The 17,822-nt window shown below is 48.2% G+C and overlaps 1 protein-coding gene across 3 annotated transcripts in view; it reads right to left on the reverse strand.

Moving 5' to 3' along the window:
- The window catches only part of UNC45B (unc-45 myosin chaperone B), a 34,531-nt gene extending 19,630 nt beyond the window's left edge, over positions 1–14,901 (reverse strand). For all 3 annotated transcript variants that reach the window (XM_024769284.1, XM_024769265.1, XM_024769275.1), the window contains exons 1-8: positions 14,734–14,901; positions 14,111–14,147; positions 12,731–12,906; positions 11,152–11,241; positions 8,318–8,485; positions 7,563–7,731; positions 4,539–4,709; positions 1,882–2,053 (exon numbers count right to left, since the gene is read on the reverse strand). In XM_024769284.1, coding sequence (XP_024625052.1) covers positions 1,882–2,053; positions 4,539–4,709; positions 7,563–7,731; positions 8,318–8,485; positions 11,152–11,241; positions 12,731–12,906; positions 14,111–14,147; positions 14,734–14,901 — 1,151 coding nt within the window. The remainder of the gene's footprint in view (positions 1–1,881; positions 2,054–4,538; positions 4,710–7,562; positions 7,732–8,317; positions 8,486–11,151; positions 11,242–12,730; positions 12,907–14,110; positions 14,148–14,733) is intronic.
- Positions 14,902–17,822: the final 2,921 nt, after the last annotated feature.

The following is a 17,822-nucleotide window of genomic DNA, read 5'->3' on the forward strand; positions in this document are numbered from 1 at the left end:
AAAAAAAAAAAAAAAAAAAAGAAAGAAGAGAGCATGGACCAAGAGTCAGAGACCTGGGCTCTGGTCCCACATCTGCCTCTGGCTGGGTAACTGGGCAAGTCCCTCTGGGGGAGAGGGATCAGCCTTGGGAGCTCCAGGCGCCCCTCCAGCTCTGAGAATCCGTGTCCTGTGCCTGATCTTCTTCCCACTCGGTGCCGGGGAACCAGCCTTGCATAATTAGTTGGGGTCTGCCCTTTAAACTGGTTCCTTATGCCAGCTGGTGCCTGAACCTCCACCCAGCCCCTGGCCCCTGATGAAGCACCTCCCTGGAGGGGGGAGGGGAGTGGCAGCCTCAGGCACCATTTGTTGAAGGCGGTGACCCTACCCACTCAGTGTCAGGTGACCTCAGAGGCAGCATGTACAGGCTGACCAGGAGGGGGCCTCGTTCAAAGGGGGACTGGCTGGGAGATAGTTACCGGATGCTGAAGCTGAGGTCGAAAAAAACCGGAGAAGCCCTGAGGAGCTTTAAGTGACACAAAGTAGGGATCAGGAGAAGCTATAGGATGGAGCCAACTTCGCTGGGACCCAAATCCAGGAAGCTGAGAACAGTTTTTACATTTTAAAGGTTTTTTTAAAAAAAAAATTGTGATAGAGACCTACGTGTCCCACAAAACCTAAACGTACTCTCTGGCCCTTTACAGGAAAAGTTTGCCAACCCGTGGAATAGAGAAAGGAAAGCAGAGTGAAGGCAGGGTCTTCACCCTCCCAAGACTCACCTGGTGCTTTTTAAACATGCAGCTTCCTGAGCCACAACCCAGACTACTGGGTCATGGGGTGGGGGCTGGGGGGGCAGTCCCAGAAATCTGAATAGTTTCCAAGTATGAGGATCGTTGGAATAAAGGAGGGGGAAAGCCAGCTACCATGAGGAGAGATCCAGATGGGGAGGAACCGTGGCCTCCCACCAAGAGCCAGCACCAACGTGCTAGCCACTTGAGCACGCCATCTTGGAAGCAGATCTTCCAGCCCCAGTCCAGCCTTTGGATGACGGCAGCCCAGACCAACATGTGACTGTCATTTGTAAGCCCCAAAGCCAGAACTACCCAGCTGACTCTTGGCCACGCTGCTGTCCTACTGTGAGATAACACATGATACTTCTTGTTTTAAGCTGCTAAATTTGGGGGTAATGTGTTACACAGCCATCAATGACTAATACAGAGCCTGACGGAAACGGAGCAGGACCCTATGGTCCTTCCCCCACCATGTCTTCCGCCTGCCTTTTGTCTGTGGAAAATGTTTAGCCAAACAAGTTTAATCAGAGAAGTGAGAAAAGGCAGAAACAGAGGAAAGCAGTCAAAGGAGACCAAATAAAAATAGTCATTAGGCAAAGTCCAGGGCCTTTGGTTCCCCTCAAGGGCTATAGATAATATTCTGAGCCGTATCCTGTTAGCTGTCTTATAGATACTGAAACCTTCACCAGGTGGAAGAAGTTAACTACATGATGACCAGGCTGTAGCCGTGACATAAGCTGCCACAGTTCTGAGAACTGGCCTCAAAGAAATGGGAACAAACTGACCCTGAAACTAAAGACTAACTGTACCTAAAACAATCAAGATGATACTGATCCGACCACTGCATGACTAATTTCAAGATGACTGTCAGAGCTGACTGTGCTGTTTCTGCCTGTAGCCCCCTCCCTCTGTCTATGAAAGCTCTTGCCCCCTGATTGTCTGGTGGGGCGGTGAGGGGAGTCAGCCTTTGGACAGGCGTCTGCCCTCCTCCCACCCCCAGGTTTCCAGCCTCCAAAATAAAGCAAACTTTTCCTTTCCACCAGCCTTGCCTCTTTACCGGCTTTAGAGCAACCAGTCCTACACTTGCAGTTACTCGACCCTCCAGGAAACTCACGTGATGTACTCCTCGCAGATCTTGCGGAAGTGATCACGCTCCGGGTCACAGCGCAGGTCGTCATAGAGCTTGTTGATGAGGATAGAGGCCAGCATTCGGGTGTTGTCAGTCAGGGGCAAGCAGGACGGCAGATCTGGAACCTGCCCCACTACCTTCAGGATCTTCCTCAGGCCTGCAAGACAGACAGCAGCAAGTGTAAGATGCTTGCCGGGCTCTGTCCTCACAAACGCTCCTTCTCGCTCAGTCCTGTTTTATCACCAGAGCTCTTTAGGCAGCATGTAGCTTATTCAACATGAAGGGCACTGGGATGGGGCCAAGAGAGTCAGGTTCTACCCCTGACTCTGCCCCTACCTGAGCAATTAGCCTCCCGCTATGGGCTTCTGTTTTCAGCATTTACAAAGTCAGGACTATTTGATCTCAGAGGACTCTACCAGTGCTAACATTCTGTGGGTTGATGTATAATCTTCCTCAAATACTATTTTATGCTCTCTTTTCCCCAGGCTTCAGTTTCTTTTTTTGTAAAATGGGAACAATACTACCTTCCTCATAGAGTTTGAGGATTCAGTGAGATAATGTATGGAAACTGCCTAGTGCCATTCCAGGCACATCATGACACTCAATAAATATTTATTATTTGTTTAGTAAATATAACATTTACTATTTATGGTTATTATCCCTTCTCTTCTCTTCTGTTGAAGAAACTTCAATGGCTTCCTATTACCTACCAGGCTAATTCAACCATTAAGTATTTGTTGAATGAATGAATGAATAAGTGAACGAATAAACAACCACCTTTTAGGTACTGGCTACCAAAATAAAAGACAATCCTGACATCAAAAAGCTCACAATACAGGGAAGGGAAGACAGATGTATAAAGATTACAATAAGGTGTAAATAAGGACAGAACAGTGACACCGCAAATGGTGTAATTCACTCCAACAAAGCAAGAGTTTCAAGTTATTTGGAGCACTTACTATGTGCCAAGAGCTTTCTATACATCATCTCATTTAATCCTAACATTGACCCTACTGGTTAGTATGAATCATTATCGCCATCGATCAGAGCAGAAAACCAAGACATGGAGAAGCCAAGTAACTTGCCCAGGATCACATAACTGGCAAGTGACATAGCAGCAGCCCTCTCCCAGCAACGTCTGATTTCAAAGCCCACGATGTTAACTGTTACACTACGCTGCTGCGGGGACAATGGCTTGATTTCAGAGCCAGGTTGTAGAGGTTGGCTAGGAGCTGGTCAGACCTTGGGTGGGACAGGTAAACGGGAGGGGAAACATCCTAGGTAAACATCGGGAGGCATGAAACTCTGGATGTGGCAGGGAATTAAAAGTGCTTGGCATGTATATGCATAGCCGATTCATTTTGCTGTACAGCAGAAACTAACACAACATTGTAAAGCAACTATATTCCAATAAAAATTAATTTTAAAAATGTAAAGATCGAAAATAAAAGTGCCTGGCAGTAAATTTTGTGCTGTGTATTTTAACACACACACAAAAGCACTGGGAGGGCTGGAGAGTCATTGGAAGGGGCCTGATGAACCAACGCAAAGCCCCCAGCCTGGCTGTCAAAGGCCTTCATCAAATGCACCTGCTCTACCTCCCCAGCCTCACCCCCTACCCTTCCCTTCCACTCTGCCCTTGCCTTGAGCATCTCATTCTCTTTTGCTAGAACACTCTGGACCTCCTCCTTGTCCATGTATGCCCCTCCCTGAACCCAAAAACTTACTTCAGGCTTGACATCCTGGTGGTTCCCCTACCCTGCCTGGTGGCTCCCCTACCCAAGTCTTCAGCCCAGTTTTCAGATACTGCTCCCCATCCCACCCCCATTATATAAACCGTGTGGTTGGGCCTAAATCCTAGCGCAGAGAAAAGTCGATTGTCAATGCCCAGGCTTTGTAATACGTGCAGAGAAGACCAGACTGGGATGGGGGGGAGGGTGTTGAGAGGGGGAGGGTTAAAGCACTAGAGAAATTTGTTCAAGTCTAAGCACTTACATATGAACTTTGCTGAGATCTGTGAAAACCAAACAGGGGAAGTGCTGTATCAAAAGAGAATAAAGGTAAAGTTGCTATACGCTGACTTGAACCTTTCAGAACAAGGTCTGGTCTATATGTCATTATACCTGTGGGAGAATTTATCACAGCAGATCATAAAGCCACAGGTATGATTCTTGAACAGTTGAACAAGGTGATTTAGGAGAGGGGTGATGCCCTGGAGCTGACAAATTTAGTGACTATCTCCTGGCACATTGTTACTGGACTTTGTATAACGTACACAAGTGCCATTTCTCCCTCTGGAAGGCCTGTATTTTGCCATCCTGAGACTTCAGGGACGTTACCCCTTGTTGGTGGAGTCTTGTTTGGGTTTTTTTGGCACTTGCCTCGCTTGTCAGGAAACTCCACCCAGATGTTTTTGAGTGTGTTCTGGGTGTGTTCAGGCCCTGAATTCAGAGCCTGGACCTACGCCTTCACCAGCCCACTGGTGGATCCTAATATGCTAATGACTTTTCCTGGCTTTTCAGTTGGAAATGAAGACTTCTCCCAGACAAGAGCTGCACCCCTTCCACCTTCTGCTGGTTGCCTGGTACCCTGGTGCCCACTGGAAAGGCTGGCATGAGCCCCAGACCCTCCCACCTCCTCACCGTTATCCACCACATAGATGGTGCGTGAGTTGTCGTGAATGGCGAGGTCCTTCCTGGGGACGTTCTTATTGAGCAGGTTCAGGGCCTGATCCCTGCCCTGGCCAGACACCTTCTTACTGATCAGCATGTCAAGCAGGTGGTTGGTGATCTGCTTCAGGTCCTTCTTGGTGTCTGAGGAAGGAGAGGACAGGGGTAAATAGAGAGGACCAGGGTGTCTCAGGTATATAGGACCAGGGATGGCAGAGGCTTCTGGAAGGACTCTGGAAATGTTGAATCCACTGCTTCCCAGATTTTGGAATTTCCCAGGAGAGTATAGTATCTCACTCCAAAAAAGGGAGGGAGATCTCTAGACAACACCCCCAAGGGGTCCTCCAGCCGCTCTGAACACCGACTTCTATGGCAGCCCATTCCATTCTTGAACAGTCTGGTTCTTAGAAAGTTCTTCATTCCCAGGCAACGATGGGCAGGGATCCAAAGGTGCTTCGTGCAGTTTTTAATACACTGATTTAATAAACTGTTTTCCAGAAAGGAAATTGACACTCCTTTATAGACATTTTACTCCCTGCAGATTCAGACATGCTGGGAGCCTGAAATTCAAGCATTTGCCTGGGATGGCAGGTCTTCCCTGCCCACTGGGGATCTTAAAGGCAAATGCCTCCTCCTGCTTTTGCGGTCTGAACTCTCTGGAACTTGGAGACTTTTGTCCTCATTCTAGATTGTAGCCCAAAGGCAAGCAGGCAGGCAGGTAGAAAAGGAAAGATCTCCAAGCCATGTTATATAAATAAATGATGAAGGAATGGGGCTATCTAACTGGTGAAGGAAAGACACAAATGTACATGATAGCTTGTCTTCAGATAAAAGTATGTCATGAGCATGAGATAGCAGACTTATTCTGTGAGGTTCCACAGGGCAGAACTGGGACCAGAAGTGAGTGGGATTACAAGGGGACAGATTTGAAATCAACATATGGAAGAATTATTCAGTAGAGGTGTCCAACAGCTCACTCCCTCCAGAGGAAGTTGTGGCCCCCAATGAACCACACCTCTTAGTATTCATTCTCTTGGGGAGTCCCCTCCCACACTGGCCCTGGATTGCTCATGTGACCTTACGGCACACTCAGAGGCTTAAAAAGCACTTACACATTGGGGCTTGTCCATTCAAAATGCAGCCACCATGTTACATAGAGACCCAAGCTGCCCACCAGAGAGGCTACAAGGAGTAAAACCAAGATACCCTGGCCAGCATCTCCAGTTAACCACCAGCCATCCAAGTGAAGCCATGTTGGACCCTCCAATAATTCTAGTGCAGAAAAGGATCCTTACCATAGTAAGTCAGAACCACATCAAGAATTCAAGACTCCAAGCAGGTTAATTACTAATACACAAAGAGCTCTTAGGAATCAATAGGAAAAACACTGATACTCCAACAGAGGAAATAGATAACAACATGAACAAACCATTTGAAGACAAAGAAATCCAAATGGCTAATAAGGATAAGGAAAAATAATGTCTAATTCATAAATTTTAAAACTTCAAACAGATAATTATTACCAACTGAATAGGAAAATATCTTTAAGAATGATAGTATTTGAATCTGGTGAGAATGATTTGAGGCTGGAACTCTTATCATCACTTGGTGAGAGTAAAAACTGATGCACCCTCTCAAAAGGAGTTCGAAAGTAAGGTAGTGAAAGACCTTTAGTTATGTTCATAGCATTTAACTTAGTACTCCCATTTCTAGGAATTTGTTCCAAGAAAATAATTACAAATGCAATATAGGTTTATGTTAAGAATAGCTACTGAAGTGTTTTTTATAAGTATGAAATTAAAGGCAATCTAAATCTCCAACAATATAGAGCTGATTGATGAGTTATGATATATCCATACAATGGCATATAATGAAATTATTTAAGATCAAGCTTTCTATGAGTGAACCTGCCTCTGTGACCTTCCCAGCCAGAGCGGGAAGTTGTAAAATGATGTCTAGGACCTGGATATACAGGAAGAAGCCTGAGTTTGTATGTGCATATATGCAGGAATGAGACAAATGTTAAATTAATAATTATTCAAGTAAAAAGGAATCCCCTTTAAGAATATTAAACGGTATGCAATAGAAAGGAGAAAAACACAAAAATATCCATAGCTGAATCCCAACTTTGTTAAATAGATATTTATATGGAGGGATAGAAGAAAGACTGGAAGGGGGACTTCCCTGATGGCGCAGTGGTTAAGAATCTGCCTGCTAATGCAGGGGACGCGGGTTCGATCCCTGGTCCGGGCAGATCCCACATGCCGCGGAGCAACCAAGCACATGCACCACAACTACCGAGCCTGTGCTATAGAGCCCGTGAACCACAACTACTGAAGCCCGCGTGCCTAGAGCCCGTGCTCCGCAACAAGAGAAGCCACCGTAATGAGAAGCCCACGCACCGCAATGAAGAGTAGCCCCCACTCGCAGCAACTAGAGAAAGCCCTCGCGAAGCAAAGACCCAACGCAGGCCCAGAAAATATTTAATTAATTAATTTAAAAATAAATAAAATACTGTATAGAAAAAAGAAAAGACTGGAAGGTTACACATGGCAGTGATAGTAGTGGTTATCTGGAGGGGTGATTACAGGCTGTTGGGATTTTTTTCATCTTTACGTATTTCTAAAATTTTCCACATTTCTCCATAAGCCCCTGTTACTTATAAAAATTGTTGTAAAACATGCATAAAATAAAATTTACCATTTTAACCGTTTTAAAGTATGCAGTTCAGTGGCATTAAGCACATAAACACCATTGTGCAACCAGCACCACAAACATTTTGTTTCTCCATTCATCCGTCGATAGACACTTGGGACGCTTCCACCTTTTAGCTGTTGTAAATTATGCGGCTGTGCCTCTGTTAACTTTTATCATCAGAAAATAAATGTAAAAATATAACCAGGCCACCTCCACATGCACGGAACGCCCAGTCTAAGGTGGTAACTGACACTTCCTTGCCTCCACCCCCTTGAACCAAGGCTGAAAACTGTTTCCTACCCAGAACCAGGGCCTCTTCCTTCCCTCGATGCTCTCGCTTGTCCTCCCCAGACAGAGCGTCGATGATGGCCTGGAGCAGGTTGCAGACGGTCAGAGGCAGCTCTTCATTCTCCACAGCCATGAGGCTGCAGATTCGGTCTATCCGGACTGCGTGGAGAATCGCTGTGGCCTAGACGCCCCCAGCAAGGAGCACAGTCAGCTGTCTGCCCTCCCCTTCCAGCTGCCATGCTGGTTAGGGAGTGGGTGATAGCTGCCCCGTGCAGGAGGGACAGAAGATCAGGCAGCCAATGCCTCATGGGACCCGTGGCCTGGGAAGGCCCTCGACACAAGCCATGCCCCTTTCCAGAGGTGTAGAGCTGCTCCATCCAATACAGTAGCCACTCGCCACAGGGGAGGCATTGAACACGTGTAATGCAGCGAGTTCTCATTGAGATGTGCTTGTGAGGTAAAATGCACACTGGGTTTTGAAGAGTTAATATGAAAAACTGTAAACTATCATAACCTTTGCATTCAGCTCTTCCGCATAAACCACTTTCAAGAAACTTATCTTTGTTTAGTCAGACCCATTCCCAGCTCAGAGAAAAAATAAGAGGATCAATCTCTGTTGAATCTGGGGCCATACAACCAAGGTTGAGGGGAGACACTTTAGACGTTGTATCAGGGTCTATCCATGCCAACCACACCCTGCCCACAGGTCAATGCCAGGTCCTCAGACCGGCAGCCCTCCGTGCCATGAACCCTGGCCCTGCCCTCACCCTAGCTCGGTGGCCACTACACATGCCCGACAGGGTCCGTACTGCAGCCAACATCAGCTCAGGCCTCTTAGTGTCCAAAAGCTGCCGCAACAGGGCCACACCGTTGTTCTGGAAGATTCTCTCGGCCCCTGCTTCCTCACGGCTGAGGACAATGAGGTTGTTGGCCGCCTGAAGGAGGGAGGAAACAATGAAGGTCATGAGGGAAGTCTGGCTGCAGAGGCCTTGGCCATGAGCCAAGTGCAGGGGCTGGTGCAAGGACTAGGTCTTCAAAACATCTTTATATTCTTTTGCCCTATAATCCTACTCATGGGAACATAGCCCAAGAATGTAATTCAAAACAAGAAACAGAGTAACTTACAATAAAGACCAACTGGATGAAATATATTGCAGCCATTAAAGTCATAAATGAAAAGACTCAGAAGAAGCTTGGAGAAAACATTGGTAAGCAGAAACAGAATCACAGGTTCACTCTGATTGCACTTATGGTGAAATAAACCTGTGTATATATGCTTGTGGATAAGGACTTTTAAAAGGTAGGGAAATGTTAAATTAATTAAACAAGGAGGTGGCTTCAATGCCTAGGCAACTAAGTAAGCGAACCCAAACCACACTTGGCTGTACAGCAGAAATTAACACAACATTGCAAATCAACTATATTTCAATTTAAAAAAACACAAAACAAAGCAAAACCTAACCCTGTATTGCCTCAAGTTTAAAAAAAGAACCTTGAGGATGACCAGTCACAAACAGCTAACGAGCCTTTCCCAAATAATGCAACTGCTTCAGCTATAGCCAGTCAAATAATTCCCTTGTCTTGCTTCCACCTCTTTTCTATAAACGTCTTTTTCCTAGCTCCTGTCGGTGGAGTACCCCAACCACTTCTGTTTTCGCGCTGCCCAATTCAAACAGATTTTGCTCAAATAAATTCTTAGAATTTTTATATGTCTCAGTTTATCTTCTAACGGAAGTGATTTCACATGGGAAATTATTTTTCCATGAAAAATGTTCTTTGGGGCTTCCCTGGTGGCGCAGTGGTTGAGAGTCCGCCTGCCGATGCAGGGGACACGGGTTCATGCCCCAGCCCAGGAGGATCCCACATGCTGCAAGAGGCCACAGCAGTGAGAGGCCCGCGTACTGAAAAAAAAAAAAAAATGTTCTTCGAATATGGTTTTGGCATTGTTTGTCCGTTTATCTGTTTAGGGAGATCTGAAGTTGCAGGGGGTTCTCAGGAAGGTTGAAGGTTGTGGGCAGAGAGAGCACAAGATGGGATTTGAAAGCCCTGGGTTTGAGTGCTGATTCTGCCACATGCTAGCTGTGTGACCTTGGGCAAGTCATAGCACCTCTCTGGGCCCCAGATTCCTGTCTGTAAAAATAGACAGTTGAGCTGGGTTTTCAAGTGTCTTCCTACCCTAAAGCCTTCCTCCTTGAGGATATATGTACAGTCATCCCTCAGTAACCGCAGGGGATTTTTTCCAGGACCCCCACGGATAACAAAATCCACGTATGCTCAAGTCCCTTATATAAAATGGCATAGTACAGTCGGCCCTCCTTAACCACAGGCAACCAACTGAGGATCGAAATTCCTTAAAAGGCCCCAGATCTGGAGAGGAGGCCTTGAACAGGCCCTGAGACCCTGGGGTTGGGCAAAGAACTCATGAGGCAGGAAAAGGAGGAGGTAGACAAATAGGCAGGGAGGCTGATTAGAGAATCCCAGGCAAGCATGAGCTGAACCATCATCGCTCTGTCAGTCAAGGGCTTTGTACTTCTCGAACTACTTTCATCTATAACAACTCAAGTCCTCATAAGAGTTTGCTATAAAAGATAGCTGCATATTATGTGGACTTATTGACCATTAAACTAACAAAAATTCCCCAGGCATTGTCTGCCAAGTTCTTATAAATATTCAGATATTCTTTTTTTTTCTCTGAAGGACTAGAAACATTTTATTTTTTAAAATTTATTTAATTAATTAATTAATTTGGTTGCACCAGGTCTTAGTTGAGGCACATGGGCTCCTTAGTTGTGGCATGCGAACTCTTTTAGTTGTGGCATGCATGTGGGATCTAGTTCCCTGTCCAGGGATTGAACCTGGGCACCTTGCATTGGGAGCACAGTCTTAACCACTGGACCACTAGGGAAGTCCCTAGGAACATTTTAAAAATGCAGCAAATTTGGCTAAAAGGATGGTATTCTGAATAAAGATTTTCATATTTCAGAATGACTTGTTGCAATGATTTGAAATGGAATAAAACATTATTTTAATGTGTCATTGTTTCTCAGGGCCAAAAGTAGGGTGAGGCAAGAAAGACACCTCGGGGGCTTCCCTGGTGGCGCAGTGGTTGAGAGTCCGCCTGCCGATGCAGGGGACGCGGGTTCGTGCCCCGGTCCGGGAGGATCCCACATGCTGCGGAGCGGCTGAGCCTGCGCGTCTGGAGCCTGTGCTCCGCGACGGGAGAGGCCACAGCAGTGAGGGGCCCGAGTACCAAAAAAAAAAGAAAGACACCTTGGGTGCAAAATTTACGGGGCACCAAAAACCTCTGTAATCAAGATAAATGCAATGCATTCAATAAATTTAATAAATTTGTATGTAAATAAGTTTAATAAATTTGTAAATGCAATGCATGTAATTAATTTGTATTTAATGCAATGTTTTAAAATATCAAAATCAATTTTGTTTAGTTTCTCCAAGGAGCCTCCTCCCTGGCCTGCAACCTGTCGGCGACGTTACCGCCCAGACACAGGAGCAGAGTCTCCTCTGGAAGTCTCCTCTGGAACTGTGGAAGTGCAGTTACCTGGCAGGTCCCAAGAGCACCCGCTGCCGGCCCAGCACCCACCTTCTCCAGCTTATCAGCTTTACTGTTTCCATCCAGGAGAATCTCAAACATCTTCTGTACCCTCAAGTCTGTGGAGAACTGCACACGGAGCTGAGGAGAAAGGAGGGAGTGGGGAAGAAGGCAGGCAGGGGTCCCCGTCATTCCAGTTGGCTCCACATAAAGTTCATCTCAATTAATAGCTTCCTGTCTCCCTCCATCATTCATTCATTCAACAAACATTTACTGAACAACTACTACGAGTCAGACACTGTATAGAATGGAGAACAAAGTCAAGTCCTTGCCCCACAAAGCTGACAGTCTGGTTATATTCGCCATCCCATTTGGTCTTCACAAGTCTTGGAAGGCAAAGGATCATCACCCCAGTTTTGAAGTCTAGTAAAAAATTAGCTATTAGACATTTTAATATGGGCTAAAGGGCTTCCCTGGTGGTGCAATGGTTAAGAATCCGCCTGCCAATGCAGGGGACACGGGGGTCAAGCCCTGGTCCGGGAAGATCTCACATGGCGCGGATCAACTAAGCCCGTGCGCCACAACTACTGAGCCTGCGCTCTAGAGCCCGTGAGCCACAACTGCTGAAACCCGTGCACCTAGAGCCCATGCTCCGCAACAAGAGAAGCCACCACAGTGAGAAGCCCGCGCACTGCAATGAAGAGTAGCCCCTGCTCGCCGCAACAAGAGAAAGCCCGCGTGCAGCAACAAAGACCCAACGCAGCCAAAAATAAAATTTTAAAAATATATATGGGCTAAAATAGAAATATATCTCCAGGATCGGAAACCTGAAGCTGTTTCTAAGTACCTTTTCAAGCAAATTAAAACCGTTATTTTTGAATGTCTCATCCCTCACTCTCCCAACCCCAGTGCTCTGAAGCTTTCATAAAGCGACCTAACCGATCCATCATCCCCCATCTTGCCAGCTCCGTCTGCACCTCCCACTACTTTTTTCTGCTGGTCTACAGTGCCACCTATTTTCATCACTCCTTAGTCTGTATTTTCTCAGCCCTTGAGTCTGCACTCTGGACAGTACGACGTGGTCCCACCATGGGACTGCCCCAGGCACAAAGAAGTTACTGTGTCTTGGAGCAAGGAGCTGCGTGATCAGTTACCTTCCCACTCTTACAGTGGGGAAAGCAACACCCCAAGGGGTCCCTCAGAAAATCGGTAGCTAAGCCAGTATTAGGGTGCAGGATTCCTCATCTCTGGTCCAAGTTCTCCCGACCCCACTCCACTTTCCTAGAAAAGATTCCCTGTTCCTACTGGTTCCTGGCTGTCCTCCATTCCCCAGCAATGCCCTTCCCCCAGATCCTAGGTTTCTCCTGGCTGCCTTTGTCCCCCCAGAGAGGAAGATCATGGTGCAGACATACTGAGTTGCAGTTTTTTAAAAAGCCTCCATCTGGAATTTAAAAGACTGATGTTCTAGTCCTGGCTGGCTTGCACCCTCGAACAAGCATCAGGGCATCTCTGATCACTCATCCAAGGGTGTGGAGGTAGGCCAGCCCTGCCTGATGTCCCACTCCCCTAACTGGTCCCTACTAGGAATGGGGAGAGGCAGCCAAGGCTTATGCGCAGGGGTCCGGCTCACCTCCTCCTGGATGCTGGTGTTGAGCCTCCTCAGCGTCTCCTGGAAGTTCTGGTTCCGTGGCTCCAGGGTGGCACAGCATTGCACATCCTTGAAGGCCTGGGCCAACTTCCCCAGGTGCTCCAGTGCCTGGCATCGCCGATACAGAGCCTTGATGTCCGAGGAGTTGATGTCGATGGCTAGCAAGGGGGACAGGCAAGGCCTCAGGAGGCCGGACTACAGACCACCTTCCCCTCCCCCACCGCTGCCCCCAACTGCAGGGCTTCTGTGCCTTCCTTGGAGAGTATGCATCCATGTAGACTATCTGGTCCAAGGCTCCCCTTTGTTAGGGAGGCGGTAAGAATTACAGTCTCAGGGTTGGAAGGGAGCTTAAGGGTCATCTTGTCTAATTCCTGACTCTCCAGTCTCGGCTCAGTGATTCTTGCCAAAGGCTCATCCAGCTGGTGCTTGCATACCTCCAGCAGTCCGGGAGCTCCTTCCTTCTCAAGGCAGACAGCTCCTTCGGAGAGCCCTTCCCTCCTCCCACCTGAAACATATCTTCCTGTAACTTTGCCCTTTTGTCTTGAGTCTAGCCCTGGAACACGTGAGATGAAATCCAATCCTTCTTCCTTGTGACAGCCTTTTAGGTATTTGAAGGCAGTTCCCTGTCCTACCTGGGAGTTCCTTCTCTGAGCTAAATATTGCCACTTCCCTGCTCTTCACAGGACGTGTTTCCATTCCCCTTTCCAGCTGGGTCCCTCCCTTCTGAACTCACTCCAGACTATCTCTGTTTCTCCTAAAAAAAAGTAACCAAATCAAACCCCAACACGGACCCATGCAGAGGAGAATCCCCTTCATTCTGCATATTATAGCCCTAAAAATGCAGCCAGGAGAAGTGTTCCCATTTTGATTGTGCTCTTAAGCCTAAGTTCTCTCAGAAGTTGAGGCACTCCACGGCCAGCATTGACATATGTTTATTCCTCCTAGTGTCTGTGGAATGAAATAGTGCCTCCATCTTCCCCTCAGGAAGCCCGGTCCCCACAGAGTGGACCAGGCTGATGCCCTGGTTATGGGAACCAGCCCTCTCCCCCCGCCATCCCATATGAACATATCCAAACTTCCAACAGACTGGCTGTGTCCTTACCGTGACAAAAGGATTTCTGGAAGCAACCTTCTAAGCAAAGAAGCTGCCCCAGCATATTTAACATGTAAAAACGTGACTTAGGGATGGCTTTGCTGGAGCTCTCCTTTCACATAAGGATGGTACATCTGAAGCCCCACCTATAATGCCCAGGATGGCGTTTATACAATCGGTCATCCCTGCAAGTTTTGAGAGCATCTTAGACTAAACAGGGATGCAGAAGGGGAGGGAAGGAGGGCAAGGCCCGAGTGAGGGGGGCTCACCTCTCGAGGCATCTGAAGCCGCCTGAACATAGCTCTCCTGAGAAACGGGGAAGGAGGAAACTTGGTTAATGTGGGCCCGACACAGTGACAGCCAGAGAGGGTCCCCGAGGCGAGGAGAGAGAGCTCGCTGGCAGCTGCCACTGTCAGAGGGCAGGGGAGCGCCCCTCACTGGGTGTGGAAAAGTGGACGAGCTTTGGCATCAGGCAAACTTTGGTTTGAACCCAGCTCTGCTACTAACTACCTGGAGATCTTGGGGAAGTTACTGAGCCCTCCTCTGAGTCTTGAGTTTGTTATCTGCGATATGGGCAGGGACGCAGCAGCGACCTCATGGTCTGTGGTTGAAATGCCGCGAAATAACCTATGAAAGGCCCCTGTCATGATGCCACTTCCCATGAGTCTGCTTCCCGCGGGATGAGAACTATCTCCATGGATGAATTTCTGTCTCCCAGAGGACTGGGTCAGGCAATGGGTACCAGAAAGCAGTGGGAGGCACCCGTCTCCAACCTGAGGGGTCCAGTGAGAGGGCTGGGTTGATAGGCATGCCCAACAGGATGAGGGGGCTGCCTCCACACCCCTGCATCCTAGTCCTGGCCCTCAGCTCCCTGCCCCTCTTCATCCCAGACCGTTTTCAGGCCACAGGCTGCCCGGTTCCGATAGAGCGTGGCCAGGAGGGCCTTATCCTTGGTCAGCTTCAGGGCTTGGCTATAGCTCTTTGCTGCGGCCTTGTAGTCCTGGCGCTGGAAATGCCGGTTGCCCTCCTCCTTCAGCTGCACTGCTTCTGCCTCGGCCATCTGCGGGGACAGGATGAGCTCCGTCTGGCCGGCCCCTCCCTCCAGACCCGGGGCTGGGCTCCTGGCCTGAGGTCTGGAGCACCAAGTGCCCCATCGACCAGGATGGGAGGTGAGGATGCTGCCTGCAACAGACCCACCCAGAGCACCCGCGAATCCTTTGCCCAGAAGGACATCACAGCATTTGCTCGGAGTGTGGCCCGAGATGAGAGGGGTCTCAGAGACCCTGTTCCTAGGGAACTCTGCTCAATATTATGTAACAACCTAAATGGGAAAAGAATCTGAAAAAGAATAGATACATGTATATGCAGAACTGAATCACTTTGCTGTACACCTGAAGCTAAGGCAACATTGTTAACCAACTCTACTCCAATATAAAATTTTTTTTAAAAATCCCTGTTCCCCCCTCTCTCTCCCTCCCAGCTAGACACACCAAGGGCCTGAATTCTCACTGCAGGCCTTAAAATTTCTGGGTCCCCCTTCTCCCTCCCCAGTCCAAGGAACCCTCCAGGCCAGCTCACTTTCTCACAAGGACAGTGTTCTCGGTCTGTCCTCCCCGGGGTGCTGCTCTGGTGCGTGTGAACCCCCAGCCAGCGTCAGTCTGCCCCTCCTAGCCCCCACCCAGGAGACTTTATCAGCCCTGCTAGTGGCTCCAGACCATATTTGGCCACAGGGGCAGGTGCCCCTGGAGTCTGTCACTGATACTCAGGGCCCTCCCCCTCCCCAGACTGGACAGTCATTACCACGTGGAGGTTCTGACTAACCTCTGCCCCAGCACCACACTCAGGGGCAGTCCTGGGGGCACAGGCACTCATACCCCAAAGAGTGAGAGAAAGATCCAGAGGGACGGGAACCCCCCCAGCACACCCTCCCTCCCTCGGCATGGCTCTAATGCCGCTTATCCACCTCCATCTCAGATAAACAACCTCCTCTCCCCTCCCCCCCCACTGCTATTTTGGGAGCAGAGTGACAGCTGAGGGGCTGGCAGACTTGGACACACAGAGCAGCTGCCCAGGTCCCAGACCAACTGGAGACATCCAGAAATGCCCTTCTGGAGGGAGGAGGGAAGAAGGAGGAATGTTCCTTCCCCTCTTCCCCTTGGCCACAACTCCCCTACCCCTTCCATCTGTTGAAAATGTCCTTGCTTTACAGAAAGACCCATGGACTTGCTATCTCATTTTGGTGGAAGTGGGTTGTTTCTTTGTTCCACTCTGCACATTTTCTGTGGTTCCTCCCCGTCTGTATGGAGTGGCTATATTCAGCCTCTCTCTCCCATCAGACTGGGAGCTCCCAGAGGACGGGCTCTGTTCATCCCCCACCAGACTGAAATCTTCTCCCACAGCAAGAGCTGGGGCAACCTGGGAATTCCCTGAAACCAAGAACTGTGCCCCCTAACTGACTGGGACTTGCGGAGTCCCCCTCAGCAGAAGGGGGTCTTCCTGGGACAAAAGCTATGTATTCACTAAAAACTGTGAATCAGGGACTTCCCTGGCAGTCCAGTGGTTAAGACTCCGTGCTCCCACTGCAGGGGGCATGGGTTTGATCCTTGTTCGGGGAACTAAGGTCCTGCATGTTGCTCCACGCAGCCAAAAAACAAAAACAAAAACCCAAAACTGTGAATCACTATGTTGTACACCTGAAACTTATGTAATATTGTAAATCAACTATACCTCAATGTTAACATTTTAATTAAATTAAAATTTTTTAATTAAAAAAAGAATAACAATGTATTCATCACCAGAAAGGGTCTCCCCTGGGGCAGGAATTGTTTCTCCTCATCCAACTGAGAGTTCCTAAGAGAAATTTATGAGGTTGTCCCTACTTGGATTTAGAATTCTCCCGCATTTCTGTGTCTCTGAGCCTGGGCTGTGGGCACCCTCCCAGACGGCAAGGATAGCATCTCATGCAGTTTGTTTTCCCCTGGCACAGAGCCTGGAAGAATGAGTGCCCAATGCATGTTCCTAAATGGATGAATGAATGAAGTCTTTGTGCTGATGCTTTGCTTCACTTCCTACCATTCTGTCAACTTCTCCCCTATACTTTCAAACTGAGAAAGATACTGCAGGAAAAAAAGCATAGGTGGGATCACTCACACTAGATTCTGCTCTTAGCTCTGTGACCTTGAAAACACAGCTCTGTGACTTTGGACAAGTTCTACTGCTCTGCTGGACACAAGATCCAGCCCTGATATATGTTTGTTGACTGAATAAACGAATGAATGGATGGGTGAATTCCCTGCCCTCATGGTGTCCCCAACCCCGGGTCCCTTTGTGGGCGGCTCTCTGTAGCAGTGACATAATATGGTAAAGGATCCTACCATTGGCAGAGAGAGATCCAAGGGACCCTAGATTCAAATCCTGATTCAGTAATTCATTCCACAAGTTGTTTTTTTTTTTTTGCGGTACGTGGGCCTCTCACCACTGTGGCCTCTCCCGTTGCGGAGCACAGGCTCCGGACGCGCAAGCTCAGCGGCCATGGCTCACGGGCCCAGCCGCTCCGTGGTATGTGGGATCCTCCCAGACTGGGGCACGAACCCGTGTTCCCTGCATCGGGAGGCAGAGTCTCAACCACTGTGCCACCAGGGAAGCCCCCCACAAGCATTTCTTAAGCATTTGCTATGTGCCAGAAACTGTGAACGATTATGGAAGCAGAGAACATTCATGGGGGTAAGGATTTGTGTCTATTTTGTTCACTTACATATCCCAAGGGTCTGCAACAGTGCGTGATATGTAGTAGGTGCTCAATAATATTTGTTGAATGAATGGATGAAAGACTTCCATGGATCTGTGATTTCTGAAGAATACCAAGGTGTTTTGAAATCAGGAAACATGACATTGTTTCAGAGGTTTCCCTGAGTAAATGATTGAATGAGTTACTGTACATAGAGCTCCTAGAACAGTGTCTGACAGAGACCTTTGTTAAAC

Source organism: Neophocaena asiaeorientalis, unplaced genomic scaffold (assembly GCF_003031525.2).
Source record: "Neophocaena asiaeorientalis asiaeorientalis breed wild unplaced genomic scaffold, Neophocaena_asiaeorientalis_V1.1 scaffold1136, whole genome shotgun sequence".
In the NCBI taxonomy this organism is placed as follows: domain Eukaryota; kingdom Metazoa; phylum Chordata; class Mammalia; order Artiodactyla; family Phocoenidae; genus Neophocaena; species Neophocaena asiaeorientalis.